This window comes from Lepisosteus platostomus, chromosome 12, assembly GCF_059453375.1.
Source record: "Lepisosteus platostomus isolate fLepPlt1 chromosome 12, fLepPlt1.hap1, whole genome shotgun sequence".
Taxonomy (NCBI): Eukaryota; Metazoa; Chordata; class Actinopteri; order Semionotiformes; family Lepisosteidae; genus Lepisosteus; species Lepisosteus platostomus.
The window spans coordinates 27,113,281-27,134,123 of record NC_142622.1 but is presented as its reverse complement, the minus strand read 5'-3'; the positions used below and the strand labels follow the sequence as shown (position 1 = coordinate 27,134,123).

General features: G+C 39.9%; 1 protein-coding gene and 1 long non-coding RNA gene across 4 annotated transcripts in view; both read left to right on the top strand.

The window, feature by feature from the left end:
* The first annotated feature begins 68 nt into the window (after positions 1-68).
* LOC148651351 (uncharacterized) overlaps positions 69-20,843 on the top strand; it is a 487,041-nt gene continuing 466,266 nt past the window's right edge. Inside the window, exons 1-3 of one of the 3 annotated variants that reach the window (XR_015925732.1) lie at positions 69-526; positions 618-731; positions 845-1,452. This is a non-coding gene — a long non-coding RNA (uncharacterized LOC148651351). The other 2 variants (XR_015925731.1, XR_015925730.1) reach the window with 2 other exon arrangements.
* Positions 6,175-18,892, top strand: stmn2b (stathmin 2b). The gene is made up of 5 exons (XM_088601522.1): positions 6,175-6,382; positions 11,497-11,592; positions 13,769-13,941; positions 15,992-16,183; positions 16,932-18,892. The coding sequence occupies exons 1-5, from the start codon at positions 6,364-6,366 to the stop codon at positions 16,989-16,991; spliced, it is 540 nt and encodes a 179-aa protein (XP_088457648.1). The 5' UTR covers positions 6,175-6,363; the 3' UTR covers positions 16,992-18,892.

The following is a 20,843-nucleotide window of genomic DNA, read 5'->3' as shown; positions in this document are numbered from 1 at the left end:
TCATTTGTTGCCTGTTAAGACTTTTAGGCGTGCGGTGCGTGGAAATTCATTTCAAACTTTTGAAAAGCTGTCGCGAATGTGTTATTAAAAATAAGCTAAATGTGTCTTATTAAATTATTTTATAACTTTAAGACCAATCCACGCGGGTTAAAAAGTTCCTACGAAAAAATGTATTTACTGGGCAAACACATCATTTGTGTTTGTGTTGTGTGTTAATACTTTTAAAGTTTAAAACAAAACTTATAAGCTGATAAGTGAATACTTTTCGCTCTCGATAAAACACGTGGCTTTGTGTGTGGGGGGGTGGAGAGATGCGGCTGGTCGTTCTAAAACACCACAACCAATTGAAAAATGTCTTGAGTTATGTAGGTGTGGTTACACTATTGGTTCATATTCTTAAACGCTCCGCCTTGAGGGGTGCAGCGTGTCCTTGGAGCTGTCAGACACTATCCCGGTGTTGGTAGCTACAAAGATGGCTTCTTTGTGTGGAGAAACATCGGGTTCCTCTGCTCTACAAAGTGAAGAGGTAGGCTGCTAAAATATATTTTCTGATCGTGGAATTGTTGTTTCAATCGGCGCTTAGCGTATGTCATTTTAATACTTGGTCTTCTTTTTAGCAAAACCCGACCCCGCCCTCTGCGACGTGTGACAGCGGCTGTCCTGTGAGTTCGGATGGGGAACCTGGTGTTGAAGAACCGCCAGGGAGTGGTGATGAAACAGCGCTACAAATGGTAAATATTAACGAAAAACACTAACACAAAAGATGCGTTAAATGATAGATATTTTAGGTACAAACCATGTCTATTTATTTTGTTAAGCCTTCCTTTTCTTTTTCCTTTAATAGAATAACGAAGAGGTCGAAGCATCAATCTTCAAACTACCATCGCGCCTGAATGTTTCGTGTTTATGCTTGTGTGTTCCTCAAAATGTTAATAATGATGATGCACAACCAGGTTTAGCTAACGACGTCCCTAATGAGTCCGATGTTATGGCCCAGATTGTGAAAGCAGTAGTTTATTGCATCTTCAAACACTGTTTAAAGGGGGTTCTGGTTATTGAATGCCCGGCCTGTTTGACCACCCCGGTCAACAGGGTCACACATGCCTGGCTGTCGGCTACACAGATGGGTTTGAAGATGTGACGCTTGCCGCGTTGGAAATTTATAAGTCTCTCAGTTTAGCCCGAATTTTATCGGCTGTTCTGTACATCGCCAGGTGTCTGGGTTCATACACCATTACAAATGACACTGAGCGGAGCATAAAACACTTGCTGAAAAACATAATTGATGACTGCTCGCCATATGAGCATGTACGCTCCATACTTGAACAGCTAGATGAAAAATTAGTAGATGTGACATGTGATGCATTCCAAAAGAAACATTCTTATTTTTACAGATGCAAAAAAAATAGATCTATGTGAAATACACGTCATGTGAATAGAGCTTTCACTCTGTTTTACAGACCCGGTTGTGCCATCGTCTGAAGAATGAAGAATTTCGAATGTATACGTCTGAATTCTTACAAAGAGTGCTTTACACACTTCTTTCTACAAAGCTTGATATGAAAAACAGAGTTGAATGCTAATGTCCTTAAATTTGTTAAACAGATAGCTGTGTATGTCAAGAACATGAGTGAAATTATTGCAGATCTGATGTTTTCAGATCAGAAACGGACGCCTGATGGCTTCTGCAGTGTGTATTCCAAAATACAATGTGTTTTGCACAGAACCTGTGGTAACACCATCCGCTGATTACGCAGGCAAATTTGTTTGCTCTGCTCGATCGAATCGCCCAATGCGGCTCGCATGGTTTTAGACATGGGGAGCGGAAGGGCATTATGAATGCTTTTTCAGATGCCTCAAAGTCCTAAGCAATGTTGGGGTGGTGGTTACGTGTACCGAACAAATTTTCCGCACCAACATTTAATTGTTGATTGCAAACAGGAGCAGGTATCGTGTGTGTACTACGATGTTTCTGTGTTTGAAAACCTATAAAGGAAATAAAGTGGTTCGCATTTTTCATGCTTGCAAATGGGAGTCTGTAACGTTTGTGAAAAGTGTGTACTACGATGTTTCTGTGTTTGAAAACCTATTCATGAAATAAAGTGGTTCGCATTTCACTCCTGCGAGTTCTTTCCATGAGACTTTACGTGGTCACTGTGTGTGTGTGTGAGTGCTTACACGCCCTTGATGTTTTTTGAGACTTGGTGTCAGGGTCAACCACTTGGCCACCCGGCCGTGGTTGTTGACGCTCACACCCCGGGATCTCGTGGCCCTCACCACTCCCCACGCCGCCGTAACTCCCCGATTCCCTAGGGTTATAATAAAGCGCTCAACCCCGCAGAAGACATGGTCGCCTTCCAACCCTAACACATGCTTTCATACACTTATTTATAAATCGAGGGATGCAGTGACTGGGGCTTTTGGACCATGAATCTCAGGCCCGACCGGCAGGGGGAAGGCGGGACATCTGCCCCTTAACAACACACCATTGGCTCCTGAGGGGGTGGGACATCGGCCCCACCGTTGACTCCCAGTGGCTGAAAAAGGGGGTGTGGCACCTGTCAAAAAAGTTTGATAAAAGGTGTCGCTTTATACTACTGGTATCCTTTCTTGCGCCTCAGAAGGCTCTAGCTCCCCTGTGACCCTGAATTGGATGAGGTTGTTAGAAAATGGGTAGATGGATATTTCTTAAAACCCTACCCAATCAGTAGATTCCTGGTGTCAGGAGACAGGCATAATTCTTGCATTCCAGTTGTTGTTATTTGAACTTTTGGATGATATTATCCTTTTTCGTTATGGTACCTGAAACTGAACATACAGTAGTTTATAAATGAGGTCCTACAAGTACGTTGTTAAGCTTGCAGTTAAATACAGTGTATCTTTAATGTTTTAGGTTGTCCGTTTTTAAAACACCTGAAACAATTTCACTTTGGCCGCTAAGTAGAAATTACAATGCCCTCCAAATGTATTGAGACAAAAACCTAAAATTGGCATTTCCCTGTTGTATACACAAAGAACCTGAAATTCACATTAAACAAATTATTCCGAGTCTGAGCTCAGAAGGTCACCCTTTATTTTTAGGATATATTTTGCACACACAATTTTTCAACTAAAGCATGTGCTGTGTTCAGTCCCCCCCAAAATTTAGGTGATCATAAATATTGGGACTTTAAATTAAAGAAGGGAAAAATCAGTCTTTTGTTGCAAATCCCTTGCTTGCAATAACTGCATCAAGCCTCCGTCCCGTTGACATCACCAGACTCTTAGTTTCTTTACTTGATATGCTTTGCTAGGCTTTAACTGCAGCCTCTTGAAGCTGTTGCTTGTTGGTCAGGCTTTCTTCCTTCAGTCTCCTTTTGAAAAAATAAAATGTTTGTGTTACACCCCTCAAAAAGGGGAGATGATTAAAGAATTAAAACGTACACGCAGTTTTTTTTTCTTAACCGTTTTACCGCGAGCTCCGAAAAAAAAACTGAAAACCGAACGCTAGAAAAAAAAAAGAAAACCGCACGAGCTCCCTCTATAATACCTGAGCAGGCAAAAACTAATTAACTGCCGACGTCCCTACACGAAAGAGATCCTCACTGGTCAATATTCAGAACGCCCAAACCATCCCAAACTTTCAACCCTTTCAAATGTTTCAATCTGTCACACTTGCTCAATTGGATTTAAATCTGGTGATTGATTTGGCCAGTTTAAAATGCTTTACTTTCTGTCTGTGTTAAGCGTGCAATATGTTTGGGGTCATTGTCCTGCTGCATAATTAACTGCCACCCAATAAGTCTGGTGCCATTTTTTCTTACATTTGCAGACAAGATCTGTTTGTATGTCTCTGAATGTACCCTACTGCTAACATCTTCAGTTAAGTCATCAATAAAGACTAGCCTCCAGGTTTTGTTTGGTGAAGTCTTCTACGGATTGTGGTGCTCAAAATTTGCCTCCCCACACTCTGGAGATTTTTGATTTCACTAACAATTTGTTTTTTCACAAAAATATTTTTCTATCATCCACTTCATTTGTCTTTTTTGGACGCTCTGTTCTCAGCCTGTTATTGACTTCTCCAGTTTCCTTTTTGTTAAAAACATCCCAGATTGTTGATTTTGGAATGCCAAGAGACTTTTCAATTTTTCTGATGGTCATTTTCTTTCCTCTCATTTTCAAAATAGCCTTCTTCTCTGGTCTTCAGGTTGGTTTTTCCTGACTAATTCAAGAGAAAGACTTCAGAAGCAGTTTCAAAAGACCTCAACCATGCCAGACCTTCACAGCTCTTGTGTGTGAAACGTATGCAACATGTAACATCTGCACAATTAGAAACACCTGTAAACCCCATTTGTCCTAGTACATATTTTTAATGGGAGCCGGTCCTGACTTCCTTGTAGTGCGTAGTTCAGGACCCTATGCAGACGGTATAATCCGGAAATGACTGGAGAAGTTCTACAGGGAAATAACAGTGAGGAATGGAAAGAATGGCGAACAGGGGGCAGTGCCGACAGTGATCCAGGTGCAAAGGGGTAGCGCAGGCAAACAAGTCCAAAACTGTCCAACTGTCCAAACAGAATGACGAAGCCAGGCCCTCCGAGCCCTGGACGCTTTTCGGAAGCCTAAGCCCTCAAGCCGTGGACGTACAGTATGGTGACTTGATGCTAAGCGGACCTCTGGGCATCCGTCTTCCAATGCAAAGCATCGAGCTTCCAGAGCACTGGGTTGAAATAATACCGGTGAAACCAGGGACAGGTGTACGTGATAATGAAACAAACACAAAAGGGTCGGAGCGCCCTCTAGAGGAGGGATGACGATCGTGACAATATTCTTATATAAACGTGGGGGGTTGAACAGAAGAAGTGCTGTTGTTGTATAATGATTTATGCATAAAAACACACATCTGCTTTTGTCTCATATTCATCTTGTGATTTTGAAATCCATATTTCCTGAGAATACAGCATACATGGGAAAATTTGAACTCTTGTCCCAGTACTTTTGGAGGGCACTGTATGTTCTATGAAAGGAGTTTAGAGCTCATTCAAAATGAAAACAACAAAATTGTGTTACTCTTGAAAGCTAAAGTTGGTAAGTGAACCAACTAATGGACTCAACTAATCAAAACATATGTTCCAATTTTTTCACAAAATGCTGATTTGAAGGTAACTCCTACACCAGGCCAGGTTAAACTTGTCATAGACATATCCTTTAATTTTAATAATAATAATTGCTTACAGTTATATAGCGCTTTTCTGGACACTCCACTCAAAGCGCTTTACAGGTAATGGGGACTGTTACCACCATCGATGGGCAGCATCCACCTCGATGATGTGACGGCAGCCATAATGCGCCAGAACACTCACCACACATCAGCTACCAGTGGGGAGGAGAGCAGAGTAATGCAGCCAATTCATAGAGGAGGATTATTAGGAGGCCATGATTGATAAAGGCCAATGGGAAATTTGGCCAGGACACCGGGGTTACACCCCTACTCTTTTCCAGAAACGCCCTGGGATTTTTAATGACCACAGAGAGCCAGGACCTCCGTTTTACATCTCATCCGAAGGACGGCGCCTGTTTACAGTATAGTGTCCCTGTCACTATACTGGACTGCAGGGTGAGCGCCTCCTGCTGGCCCCACTAACACATCTTCCAGCAGCAACCTTAGTTTTTCCCAGGAGGTCTCTCATCCAGGTACTAACCAGGCTCACACCCGCTTAGCTTCAGTGGGTTGCCAGTTGTGAGTTGCAAGGTGATATGGCTGCTATTTAAGATGAATTGGGTGGTATTTTAGACACATTTTCTTTGGAAAATGATTGCTAGACATTACAATAAACTTGTATTTCCTCCTTTGATTCATATACACTCGTTTATAAAAGCTCCAAAAGCTTTTCCGTATATAAATCAGAATAAAGCTAACAATAAAGAAATAACCTTAAATAATCATTAATCACCAGATATTATTATAAAACTTTAATAGCAGTCTTATTTTTATTTATTTCAGTATATCTACCTAATAAAGTAATGTTATGCACAGGGCTTTTGGGTTTTGGTTGAGGTGCACCGTTAAAAGTGGTATGAGAGGGGTGTGGTGGTTATTATAACTATTTAAAATTTCAACTCTAATTCCGACCTAGAATCAGTCGGAGGTTTTTTAAGATGCCGGTAGCACGGCGGTTTCTCGATTGAAGATGCGCGTCAGGGGACCACGGCAGCCAATCTGCTTGTGAACAAAAGCGATAATAATTCACAGAGTCCTGTCTCTTGCTCTTTCTTACGCACGGAGCGCTGATCTGCTGACTCAGTGCCTTATTCAGTCCTTTCTCTAGCCGCTTACTGAAACTGCACCGCTTTCCTTGGTACCGAACAACTGTACCCACAACCATGGCTAAAACCGCAATGGGTAAGGAGAAGGCTGATTATTTTAATAAGGATATTTTACTAATTTAAAAGGGGCAATGAAATCTAACACAGGTAGGTGCGACATCCGAAACACAAAAGACCTCAGGCTTTTGTCAATTGCAAGGGAGCGGTCAATTGCAACAGCACTGACGCATGAGAAGAAATTCGCATATAAACATGTGCATTTTAAAATGAAATGAATTGCATATGTTACCACCTATTTACAAAAGTCATATTTTATATTGTCGTTGTTTTTTAAGGTTTTAATTTTATGATTTGGGCCGAAATGTCTTGATCCCGCACCGTTGAATACAGAGCTTAATAAGACGTGTTATTTTCATCGTATTCTGATTACATTAAATTGCATTTAACATAACAAAAAATTTTTTGTGCATTTCTGAGATCGAATTTATTTCGGTTTTGGAAATGTCAAGCACCACCACCGCTTATTTATAACGCCGCACCCGCTACAGTAGCTCTGCACATGCTACTACAGCATAATGCAGAGAGACCCCACCCAGAGCTCGCTCTCTTCAAGATTTCGGGGCGTTTTACTAACGATTGGGGAGAACAAGGTGCTATTAAAACCAGATTTGCCAAGACATTAAATATAAAAATAAGGATGTGTTGCAGAGAAAATTAAATATTCACATGGCAGTGTTTTTTTTATTAAATACACTTGCATGTTATGTATAGAGGAGGTTAAAAACAGAAGCCATCGCTTTCAAAAGAATTTTCACTGAATTCATTTACAAATATCACTGTTTATCAATGGCACTGCCTTGATTAAAAAAAACTAACAATTTGACTGTATTGAATTAAAAGTGGCTTGACTATTGTCATTTTATTATCGATCGGAATCTTCAGTTTTCAGCAGGTGCGCCATCCATATGCATTTCCTTTGTGAATCATCTGCTTGCTCTCAGACACTGAAGGTGACAGTGTAATTCTGTATCTAACAGGGTCATCTAGTTAAATGAACGATAGAACAATCGTTTTGTATCGCAGAACCATAATATGCATAAACAGTGAACCGTCCTTTAATTATGTCTGTTAAAGGATATTACCTTAAATTTTTCCGTGACTATTGTTCAGATAGCGATGCGAAGGGTATCCACCCTTCTTTGCACCTGTTAACAAGACGTTATGCTCAGTTATTCTTCTATATCATTGCTTTGTTAGCTATAACAGTTATACTGGGCCTCTTAAGGCTACCTACATTATCAGAATTGGAAATTTTATAAAGCTGTGGTTTCAGATTCTGGATGAGTCCTTGAAGAGTCTCCAATATATTTTCTAACATTAATGCAGATATCTGTGCAGCATTTCTAAAGAGGACAAAAGTCTACGTGTACAATTCCATCACAATATCACTAACGTATAGGTGTTTATCTTAATACAGTGAACAGAGGACTGAAATATGGATTTACTTTACAGAACGTGTGTGGAAGTGGTATGCACCTGTATTTATCCTATTTTCTTTAAATAATTAGACTGTTTTAGAAGGAAACGTGCTTTTCTATATCTATAGATAAAGAGAGACTCTAAAAAAGGGCCTGCTTTATTCTGTTGTATTTAGTATTATGTATTAGTATTCAGTATTATGATGTTAATAAGCTTGCTGGTTTTTAGTTCATCGGACAGATTAGTAGACCTGTACAGACATCCACCTGAGCTTCTACTTGCTCTTTAAATAGGTAGTATTAAAACAGAAAATGTAGATTTTGTGTCAGATGAAAAGGCTGCAATATTAATCTTTTAGCGACCTATAATTCTCAATTATACCCTTGATAGGTAGAGTTATTTATCATTTGCTGGAGTATACATTACTGGCTAGCGATACACATAGACAGTTAAAAAGATTATATTAAATTTGTCTGTGTGTCACTTAATCATTTTTATATGCCAATGGAATTCCTAAAAGAAAGTACTTAAGAAATCTTGCGAAAGAGTGGAGGCAATCCAGAGGCCCCTTTATTTGCGGTGAACCCAAAAACTGACTGAACTCTGGGCCCTCAAATCTAAGGTCACTATAGAGTGCTGTAGATTCAGGCACACAGCCCAGATGGATGTGTAGTTAAATGGGTGGTGGGTATTTGGTGTGAGACAATCACAAACTACAGGGCACCTTTTTGGTCCTGCCTTTGAAGTTGCTGTTCTGCAAGCAGACAGCAGTGTGGGAGTTGGGCCAGCCCTGCAGCAGGGGGGTGGTCATACAGTGGCCTCTGCAGCAGCCTACTGATCAGTATTGACAATCTGTAGCTGGTTGGTGACAGATCACTGCAGGCACTCTGACTGGAACTCTGTTACCCGCTGAGGAGTTTTTACATCTTTTTTTGGCAGATATATTGACATGGATATTACATCTGATTCCTGTATAACCGTTGCACATTTCTAAGGTGTCCAAGAGCACCAGTCATTTGCACTGAGGTTAGAATCAGAACTTCTCAGTGGCTTCTACTCCTGAGTGTTTGCTTCCTCAGATAATACTTGCTCAACTATGGGGGTCAGAGAAATTAATTTTGCTACAACACTAACAGCTCCAGCCCTGACTATTAGGTGAAGAATCTCATACTGGTACTTAATATTAGGAGGCATATAAAAACTTATATTTGCACATCTGACACGATGTTTGAGGAAAATATATACACTAAGAAAATAATATAAAAAATAAATTCTGGCAGAGGTGTGAAAGTACTGTCTGGAGCCATTATTGTTGGGTACTAAAATCATATCATTGGCATATAGGCAAAAGTGTCTATTGAAAGGATCAAAAGTCAATTCAGAACCTTAATGATTGTGTCATGGTGTTGGAATATTTGCAGAGGAATGCTGCTATTGGCTTTAAAGATACCCCAGTGTGATCAGAATTAAATCAACTCTTTATCATCACAATCCTGGTTCCATTCTGAGGTTAATTACTAGGCTTGCCACTTTTCATCTTTGAAAAGTGCAGGAGTTATAGCAAAATATGTCTTGAATTTAATTTATTTGTTTAAGGTGGCACTGACACCTGTTAGATTCTGGATTGCACCGGGGGGTTGCAGATATGGCCAGCAGCCATATCACTCTGCAATTCCCAACTGGCAACCCACTGAAGCTAAGCAGGTGTGAGCCTGGTCAGTACCTGGATGGGAAACATCCTGGGAAAAATTAAGGTTGCTGTTGGAAGAGGTGTTAGTGGGGGACACTCACCCTGCGGTCCACGTGGGTCCTAATGCCCCAGTATAGTGACGGGGACACTATACTGTAAACAGGCGCCGTCCCTCGGATGAGACGTAAAACCAAGGTCCTGACTCTCTTTGGTCATTAAAAATCCCAGGGCATTTCTCGAAAAGAGTAGGGGTGTAACCCCTATGTCCTGGCCAAATTTCCCATTGGCCTTTACCAATCATGGCCTCCTAATAATCCCCATCTAAGAATTGGCTTCATTACTCTGCTCTCCTCCCCACTGATAGCTGATGTGTGGTGAGCGTTCTGGTGCACTATGGCTGCCGTTGCATCATCCAGGTGGATGCTGCACATTGGTGGTGGTGGAGGGGAGTCCCCATTACCTGTAAAGCGCTTTGAGTGGAGTGTCCAGAAAAGCGCTATATAAGTGTAAGCAATTATTATTATAAATTATTTTTCCTAAATTAAATAGCTTTGTTTCTAAAACTACCATGGGTTTGCTTCAGTTGATGTATTCAAATTGGGGAAAAATATTTATTTTTTGTTTTTCAGTTACATTAAGCTCTTTTGTATTAGACCAAAAGGGGGATGATTAAATCAAATTCCTTCATTTTTTCAATATGTTTAATTTGGAGGAGTCCTTATCCAGTTGTTAGTTTTAAGCAGGGGATACAGATAATATTTATATTAAATTAAATACTTTAGGTTGAAAGCCAGCTGTTTTGTTATACTGCTATTTCTGTTATATCTCAAAGGGGTATTGTTTTCTGAAGTTTATTAGTGTGACACAATTTGTTGTTGAATTTTCTGGAGGTTCTGCCAGTTCTGTACACCTCTATGACCTTACTTGAGAGAGCACTTTGGTGTCCTGACTTAGGACTTATGGACAGTGAACAACCCCAGCACCACTCGGATGAAATGCGGGAATATAAATGTGTTAAAAAGAAAACTCATATTATGAATCTTCTATCCCAAATTATATAAATCTTAATTTGAGGGCACATGCCAAATTCAAAAACCATTAGGTACACAGATTTGCATTTCTATGTTAGTCGTAATTGTGTAGCTGTTGTTTTTAATCTGATTTAGATGTTAAATCATATATGATTTATTCTTCATTATTGAGGCAGTTTGTATGCTTGCTCCTGTAACTATGCTCCTATAAAAAACACCCTATACACCCCCCACCTCCCCACATTTATAACATAGCCAGCATCATGTTGTCTACCCCATTTAAGTAGACTTCAAACACACTCATGAGTGCCCTAATACAGATGTGAAGTCAAATTTATATTTATCTAAATTACTCCATTACTCTACGTTGTGAAAAAAACAAGCCATCCGATGTTATGCAAACAGTGGAACCATTTTCCTCCATGAATGAAACAGCCAACAATCTCATGCAATCGGACAGGGTGGGTGATAGCAAGAGTGCCAAAAAATCTTTACATTCTAATAACCTAGAACCTAGAAATGTGTATGGTAATTGTAGAACTGAATTTTGGATTAACTTTGCTTATTTCAAAGCTGCTTGGATCTTTTTGGAAATCAATTATTTACAATCACCCTCAGGCATGCACTCTAAATTGATATCCTTGGTATGCATCTTTTTCTATAATTAAACCACTTAATGGCTTTATCCTCCTGCATAGTAGAAATCATTATAAAATGATCCCAGCATTAATATTACATTGCAACTGAAAAACAAAGCCTTAATTAGGTACAATGTTATCTTAATGGAACACAAATAACTTCATCAAATCAAGTCCATCTGTAGATTTAGAATTTGGGAAATTAAAAACAGTGGAACAAGTAACATGAAGAAAATGGGAAAAGAAACAAGGGAAAAGAAATCTGTATTTTGGTACATGTGGAATTTATGTTGAATGGACAAATCATTGTTATTTATTATTTTATTGTAAAAGATGTTTGTTTCTGCTGCAGCATATAAAGAGAAAATGAAGGAGCTGTCTGTGCTCTCTCTCATCTGCTCCTGTTTTTATCCGGAGCATCGCAACAACTTGGTGTGCGAATTTGAAGGTAAGCCCAAGAATTCACCTGCCAAAAACATTCTTTACACAAAAATAATAAAATCTCTTTTGCAGCCCCTTTAATAGCCATCCAAATTTTCCATCCTCATTTCCACTTCCTTCTCAATTCCACAATCCTCCAAGTTCTGCTTTTGTTCTTGAAATGTTGAATTATCCAGTTAGAGAGGATAGAAACTATTACAGCAAAATTTGAGGTCCTTTCACCTCTCTGAAAAGAAGTTTGTACTTTAGAATTTACCTCACACATATTTAGCCACAGAGCTTCAAACCTCTTTTCAGATATTGTTGAAAATTACTTGCAGAAGAATATATTATCTAAAATTTTATGAGGAATAGAAAAACAGATGAGTTACTGTGCCCCCCAGAATTAGTGGTACCCTTGGTAAAGATGAGAAAAAAAATTATTTGTTCTTTACCAGCTTGATCTTACACTGAAAATATGAGAGAAATCTAACCTTTCAGTGAGGTAAAATTATTGAAAAAAAAAAAAATCCTTATAAAAAAGAAACCTTTTCTCAAAAACACGTGTCACAATTATTGGCTCCCCTGCATTTAGTACTTTCTGCACCCTCCCTTTGCCAAGATAACAGCACTGAGTCTTCTCTTATAATGCTGGATGAGGTGAGAGAACACATATAAAGGGATCTGAGACCATTCCTCCATACAAAATCTCTCCAGATTCTTCAGAGTCCTTGGTCCTTGCTTGTGGACTCTCCTCTTCAGCTCACCCCATAGGTTTTCAGTAGGGTTTGGGGACTGGGATGGCCACTGCAAAAGCTTGTTTCTGTGGTCAGTGAACCATTTTTGTGTGGATTTGGAGGTATGCTTTGGATCATTGTCCTGCTGGAAGTTCCAGCCACGACCCAGTCTTAGCCTCCTGGCAGAGGCAGCCAGATTTTGATCTAAAATCTCCTGGTATTTGATGGAGTCCATGATGCCATGTATCCTAACAAGATTCCAAGGGCCTGCGGAAGATAAACAGCCCCACAACATCATAGATCCAACACCATACTTCACAGTGGGGATCAGGTTCTTTTCTACATGACCTTGACTCTTTTTATGCCAAACCCACCTCTGGTGTTTGTTGCCAAAAAGCTCTATTTTTGTCTAATCTGACCATAGAACCCGGTTCCAATCAAAGTTCCAGTTATGTTTAGCGTACTCCAGGTGCTTATGTTTGTGGTTTGACAACACCAGAGGCTTTCTTTTGGTAAGCCTTCCAAATAGTTGGCATGGAGGTGGCGTCTAATTGTAGTTTTGGAGATTTGGTGACCCCAGGATGCAACCAACTCCTGCAATTATCCAACTGTGATCCTTGGAGAAAGTTTTGCCTCTCGAACCATCTTCTTCACTGTGTGTGGGGGCGAAATACACTTGTGTCCTCTTCCAGGCAGGATCATCAGAGCTGTTGTTTGAAATAACCTTTAATCTAATTTCATTTTTGTATTCTCTGGCCTTCCCCATGTTGATGGATGACTAAGGGTGTTTGGCCTGCATGTTACCTCATATTTATACCACTGGAAGGTTAGATTTCCCTCATATTTCCAGTGTAAGATCAAGCTGATAACAAAGACATTTTTTCATAGCCTTGCTCATCTTTACTAAGGGTACCAATAATTCTGGAGGGCACTGTATATACCATTGAGGATGCTTATTGAGTATTTAGGACAAGGAGTCTGGGATCCCCTGCAGAGTGAGGAGTTACATAGGGTGTAGCTGCAAATGTGGAGATGGGGTGGAGGATGGATTAATCAGATGAAATGCAAAAGAGAGGGATTTGAGTATGATAGATATTGCTTTAAAATGTCATTGAGAATAATTATGATTTAAAACAGCTGAGGTGAAAGTGGTTTTGTTGTCATCATTCCTCATTAATTTCAGTTACAAATTTCCATCTGAAATTTGAAAATTCTGCAAGGATATGATATGGTCCTGTTTATCATTCTGAGTATTGAGCTTTTCCATTCAGAGGGGATAAACAACTCTTTTTGTCCTCACTTAGATTGCAGGTATTCTACACCACTCAGTTCAGCTTTTGTACAGCAGAGTATTTTACAAGCCACACACAGCGAGTAAAGTTTGGCATCAATATCTGTATGACTCAGTTGTTTAGAAATGTCTCCATCGTTGTCTTGCTGTCATGTCATGTCATTTCCCTTTGACAGATATGGAGGTCAAACCTATTAACAAGAGGGCCTCTGGCCAAGCATTTGAAGTGATACTGAAACCGCCCTCGCCAGTGTCAGAAGTGGCCCACAACCTCTCTGCCCCGAAGAAGAGGGACATCTCCCTGGAAGACATCCAGAAGAAGCTGGAAGCTGCTGAGGACAGGAGGAGAGTGAGTGTCACAGTGACCTGAGCATCTGTTCAGCGTACTGTATTTGTGTTTCTTAGATAACAGGATAAAGATAACCTAAGATTCAGGCCTTCACATCCTTCATAAATGACTCAAGGGCAAGAGAAAACACCATTTTAAGTAAATAATGGATAAACGTTTATAAAACCATGAAGAGTCAAATATGTTTAGTCCACACAGCACTTTATTTCAATAGAGGCCATTTTCCTGAAGAGAGCTACACAAACCAAAATTGTAATAGGAATAATTTATTTAAATTCATCATTGATACTTTACTCTAGAATAAGATGACAAAGAGGGTTCTGATTTTAAAATTTATTGTCACATGCAGGCTTCCAAGCAAGGGTCCTGAGACCCCTTGGGAAACCTTAGAGATAGTACAGGGTGTCACAAGAAAAAACTAGCACCCCAAGACTAGAAACAAGGGATCAACACTTTTAATGATTCGTTTTCATATTCATTTTCCTATTTAATAGGAATATGTTGATAATGTGTGCTGATCATCTGTTGTCATGTACCGTAGCTTTTTATATTGCATTATTAATTTTATAATTTTAATTCTGCGATGAGCTGGTATCCCATCCAGGGTGTATCCCACCTAGTGCACATTGCTGGGCTGGGCTCTGGCTTCCCCTATGACCCTGTACTGGATAAAAGACCTTGAGAGGATGGATAATGCAAAATATTTTTAGATCCATTTTCCTTATTTAAGTTAATGCCTGGGGTCTCTTTTGACATGAGTGAACTGAAAAGAGCTATGTCAACCATAAAAGTTTGGCAGCACACACTATTAGATGTTAATTAAGTTCAAGCCATTCAGCATACAAAATGAGACAGATTATTTTTAGTGTCTTTCCTTCATAACAGAGTGTTTTAAATAATGCATACAAAATCATTAAAACTTAAATTGTATTTCTCCCTACATCCATGTCTGGGTGTATAGAATCCATGTTTTAAAACGTGCCACACAAAATTAAGTTGCAAAACATACAGCATACTGTAGTGTAGTACTGTATCTTCTATTATGGTACAGTTTCATTATAAACTGAGGAGTGAAATAGAGTTGGAAAAATATTAGTTTATACATGCCACTTTCTGAATCTGATCTTTTTCTGAAAATATTCTGTCAGAAGTTTCAGTTTTATATTGTAACGCATACAGCCAACATTAGAGGTTGTGCGAGCCGGCTTGTCAGTGCGGTGATGTCACCGCCCTTCCCTGTGAATAGCAGGGACCACAGCCGCCAGGCTAATGGGAGATTTCCCTTTAGCTCAACTGGCTGGGTACCCGTTGAGTAACCCAGAGGCCTGGGTTCGAGGCCAACCTGAGGCGGCAGCGGTGAGGGCGCATACCCACATGAACCCGAGAGAGCTACAATATCAATTTATAAACCATGTAGCATGTTAATACAGAACGACATTAGCAGTGCGCTAATGTTCAGTCAAACTTGTTGCAAGATGTTCTAGCAGTCCTGTAATGAAAGGCACTCCCTGACAATACAGCACAGAGTAGAAGTGATGCTAGATGTTCATTATTGGTATCAGTATCGGTTCATTATCACTTTTCATTATCAATAAGTAGGTTAATTGGCTTCTGGGAAAACTGGCCCTGGTGTGAGTGACTGGCGTCCTATCCAGGGTGTCATTAGTACTTACAGTACTTACAGCGCTAGACATAATCCAAGACCACCTCTATCATTTTGATCCTCTAGAACATTTGTTCAAAGATTGTAAAGTGCGGTAGTAATGCACTTTTATTTCTGTGTTGTGTATATTATGACATAAGCATAAAATTGCAATCTACAATTACCATGATTTACTGTGCGAACAATTCAGTAATTATTACGATGTTAGTACCATGTGTTTTCTTTGTCTTAATAATTACTATAGTACTTTTTCTACTGGTCTTGGGAAATGTAAAATTTTAAAAAGGGCAAACTAATAAATTGTTGCCCTTCGTATGATTTGAGTTTGCAGCATGCAGAACATGCTTGTAGGTGCTGATGGACCTGTAAATATGTTTCTGTCTCCAGTCCCAGGAAGCTCAAATACTGAAGGCTCTGGCTGAGAAGAGGGAGCATGAGAGAGATGTGCTCCTGAAGGCCTTGGAGGAGAACAGCAACTTCAGCAAAATGGCTGAAGAGAAGTTAACAATGAAGATGGAGCAGATTAAGGAGAACCGTGAGGCCTACCTAGCTGCACTCCTGGAGCGCCTGCAAGAGAAGGTAGACAGACATTGTGTTCATTAGGGATTTCAGAAAAACCAGATGTTCCACCTGGGTTAGATTCATATATCAGACTTAAGAAGTTAGGAAATATTACAAATACAATTATGTAATATATGGAGCTATGAAAGGATTGCACATGAACATAAGGAATAGCGGCAGGTGTGCGTTGATTTCAAAATGTAGGAACACGCTGCATGATTCCTATGCCAACTTATGAATTTTGTCATTTGTCATGAGTATAAGCTCCTCATAGTCCCAATTTTATTGTGCACCAAATGATGTTGCTCCACATTCCACATATTTCCTAAGAAGGTGGTTCATATGAGCCAGATAGCTTCAAAATGATCTTGTATGCTTTCCTTGTAATTGTGTTTGATTAGAAAAATCGATTGCATTGAAAAAAATGTACTTCCCTCAATAATAGATGAAGGAGGTCACCTTCAATATTGATGTATGTTGGGATCCTTTTGCATGAAAAGTGCTACAAAAATGCAATCATTATTGTTATTATATGCACTTTTATTTCTCTGTTGTGTATATTATAACATAAGCATAAAGCTCCAATCTACAATTACCATGATTTACTTTGCAAACAATTAAGTAATGATTATCACATTACTCCCACATTTTGTCTTTGTCTTGGTAATTACTGTAGTACTTTCTCCAGCTGATTTTGGGACTATTGGGACCACCCCTGTAAGTGCCAGGGCTTCTGGTCACTCTGACTGTTGTGTGTTCTTGCTAGGAGAGACATGCAGCTGTGGTGCGCAGGAACAAAGAGCTGATGGAGGAGCTCTCGGCATGAGCCGCGGGCCTGCGCCTTCTTTGCCTCACTCCCCGGCTAGCACAGCGCAGACAGAAAGCCTTCGGTGTCCAGAGGGTGGGAGACGCTGCTCCAACACTTATCAGCATAATCAAACGTGACGCACTCCTTTCAGACGAATGATTTGCTTGATGTTGAACAAAAGTGAACATGGATCTTGTTTTGTAAATACTTCCTTTTTTGTTATATATGTAAAAAATGAGAGTACTACGATGTGCATTTTTTAATTTATTTTAATTTTAATCTGACGTTTCCTGTAACAGGCTTTGATGTTGTGAGTTGCCAGTTAGCTGACTTTGCGATGTCTGGTCTTCTGATTCTATCGGTTTCTGTATCTGTTCAAAGTAAGGCACAGGGTAGGGATTGTATTGCACTGTAAGCTGCAGAGATCTGTTTCAATTAGCTAGCTGACTCTAATGTTGTGCTCCCCTGTCTTTCAAACTAAGGGTTAAATATAAGAATGAATGTGACTGGGAAATGAGCATCTCTAGTGAAAACAAGCATTAGTGAGAATAGTGTTTTTTTTTACTTTACAGCTACTGTAATATCTTGTCATACTTATAGACCTGTTGTTTCCCTTTCAAAACAGTGTTGTGCAACCTGCATGCTTCAAACCAAAAAAACTGTCCTTTTGTTTTTTGGACTCTATGTGTGGTTTAAATGATGGAGTTGTAATGTTTCTCATATACAGTATAATAATCTGAAACTCAGAAATGCCAGATTAAAATAACTTCATACATGTGAAGTTGAACAAATGAGTAAATTTGACTTAGCACTTGTTTTAGTGATCACTTCCTGTATGGCTTAAAAGAAATTGATTTTCTTAATTTAAGAAAAAGGGGTGCATATTTTTCTGTATTTATGTTTCAGTGTTTAATTTCTTACCCTTCCATTCTTCATCTTAAATATTCCCTTCAAACAAAATCACACTTTGTGTCATCAGATGAATTTTCCTTCTGGTATAGGAAATGGGTGGGAGATGTGTGTGTGTTTGTATGGAATGGACTCAGAAACATTCTGTCACTGCTATCATTTTTCAGAGGAACTACAATATTTGCCTTAATCCAGGCAGAAAGGAAGAGTTTACTCTAAACGTTTTGCACACTGGACAGTGGTCCTTTACTTAAGCATAAATACGGAGACTGTGCAATTTTTTGTGTTGAGCTTTAGACCCAGTCTTCTAAATGGTTTGTAGAGGTGAAACTGCACAGTTGGTTGGGGGTGAGAGATCTCATATAATCATGGATGTGCAAAAGGTATAAAGCTTTGCTGCTTGTATAACCTGTTGAAGTAACAATATATATATTGCGATCAGCTATAGTTTGTATTATTTTTGTGAGATAATGAAAAGATCCCCAGTGCAAATCCGAATGGTTAATGTTTTCATGAAGATGTGCGTACTGACGCTAGAGTGTGAAAAGGCCAAAGAGAAGTTTTGGACCTCTATGTATACAGCACAGCCCCTCTGTAAGGGTACGTGCAGTGTTGGCTATGGAAGAATAGAAGAAAGCCAAAATGATAGCATTTTTGTGCATACATCATCCATCACACAAAGTTGGTGTGCTACAGATGTGATACAGACGTGAAGAAATCTTATCGGTGGAGTTTGGGGCTTCTCTCCTCTACTACTGTATGTGTGTGTGTATGTTTGTGGGGGAGGAGCAGATGATACTGGCTAGATGTGTTGTTGCTCTTTTTAATCTGGAAGGCGAATGAGTGCTAAGCATTCAATGCACGTAGCTCTCTCACTTTCGTTTTGTCGCAGCTCTTGGAAGATTTCTTGTCTGCCTGCATTTCTTGCGTCCCATTTGTGTTATTTCCCCATATATATCTGTGAGCAAGCTGTGACGAATAAAGGGCTGGGGTTCTGTGAGCTGAAAGAAGTGTGTCTGTGTTCAGTGTGTACACTTTGCCAACCTGTTCGACTTTTCGCCTGCATACACGTGGGAATGCAATGTGAGCCCCCACCCACACCCCACTCATCTTAGATCTACTGATTCTTGCACTTGCATTTCGAAAAGATCTATAACTAGGTTTAAAAAAATAAGTAACATAAGCAAATAAAATAATGAGACAAGCACTAAGTAATTTAAGTCGCTGACATATTTCATAATGAGTGTAAGATGTTTCTGCTTTATATGTTTTACAAAGGACAATAATTGGAGTATATTGTAGCGCTCTTGGGTTCACGTGGGTATGCGCCCTCAGGTTGGCCCCCCACCGCTGGGGACTCAAACCCGGGCCTCCAGCGTCACTCAACAGGGACCCAACCAGTTGAGCTAAAGGGAAATCTCTCATCAACCCGGCGGCTGCGGTCCCTGCTATTCACAGGGAAGGGCGGTGACGTCACCACACTGGTAAGCCGGCTCGCACAACCTGTAATGTCAGCCGTATGTGTTACACACTCCCCCACTTAATTTGCGATCCTTGGCTAAGGGCTATCTCATCCCACTATTAACACCAATGTAGCGCTCTCAGGTTCACGTGGGTATGCGCCCTTGCTGCTGCCACTCCAGGTCAGCCCCCAACCGCTGGGGACTCGAACCCGAGCGTCTGGCGTTACTCAACCGGGACCCAGCCAGTTGAGCTAAAAGGAAATCTCCCATCAGCCCGGCGGACCTGCTATTCACAGGGAAGGGCGGTGACGTCACCATGCTGGTAAGCCGGCTCGCACAACCTGTAATGTCTGCCGTATGTGTTACAATATTATGAAGGTAGAAGAATTGTATTTTGTATTGAACTTTAATAATGAAAATGTCTTACTACTATATAGTCTGGGAAGCAAATCATACAGTACCTCCTTGAAGTTCAGACGTGGCTCTGTAGTCACATGGTATAAACCAGCGTGCCGCTTAATTCAGAAACGGCCGGAAACAGAGCTGTCGGTAACTATAATACCGCAAGACACCAGCAGGTGGTGGTGTACGATTGGGTGTTTGGGCCTTTGACAGATTTAAACGCAGCGCGGACAAGTTTCCTTGTTGCAGTATTATTACAAAATACGGCTAATTATCAAAAAGAATAAACCATTTAAACAACACTAAAGATAATGATGTTCCGCACTATGACAGGAAAGACTTATGCTGAAGGTTAGAAAAAAGTGTCGGTGACTATGTATGTGGTAGACGCAGTTAAGACACATTAATAAACAAGGTCTGAAAATGTTATGTTTTATAATGAATACTACGTATCACAGTCCATAACCTTTACGTGCCATTTTGCGTAATGTGCGGCAAAAAGCTTGTCATTCCCAGGTATGTACTTATATATTTTAAAAGTAAATTCCAGATATTTATATTCCAGAAATATTTCACTTTTTTCAATATTCACTTGTGTTTGGATCATTTTTGGTGAGGATCTGTTGACACAGCAACGGGTTTCAACAATGCAATTGAGAGCTATTTCTTGTCAATTTCCTCCTTCAGAATCAATCTGAAAAGAAATGAAATGGTCCCTCCCCTGGCATCACTTAATCTGACCTGTCTTGAAATTATTTATATGGAGCTCTCAACTGCTGGGGAATAAATCATGGTAAAAATTTTAAAGGAATAATAGCACCAAAATCAACTTATTTTAACTCCCTCAGGGTGGTTTTAGTATTTAAAAAAATATTTTCTGTATTTTCCTCTTAGTTGAGAATCTGTGGGTAGTGCAAAGAAAAGCAGAATACCAAATAACTGACCTTTCTGTAAAATGGTATTGTGGTGCGTTCTGTGCTCCATGTTACACCCTGGATTACATGAATTGGCATTGTTATTAGCAAACCCTTACTGCCTACTACATTTGTGATGGCTAATAAGCTCATATATGCACAGTTCTGTAGGTCTTCTAGCT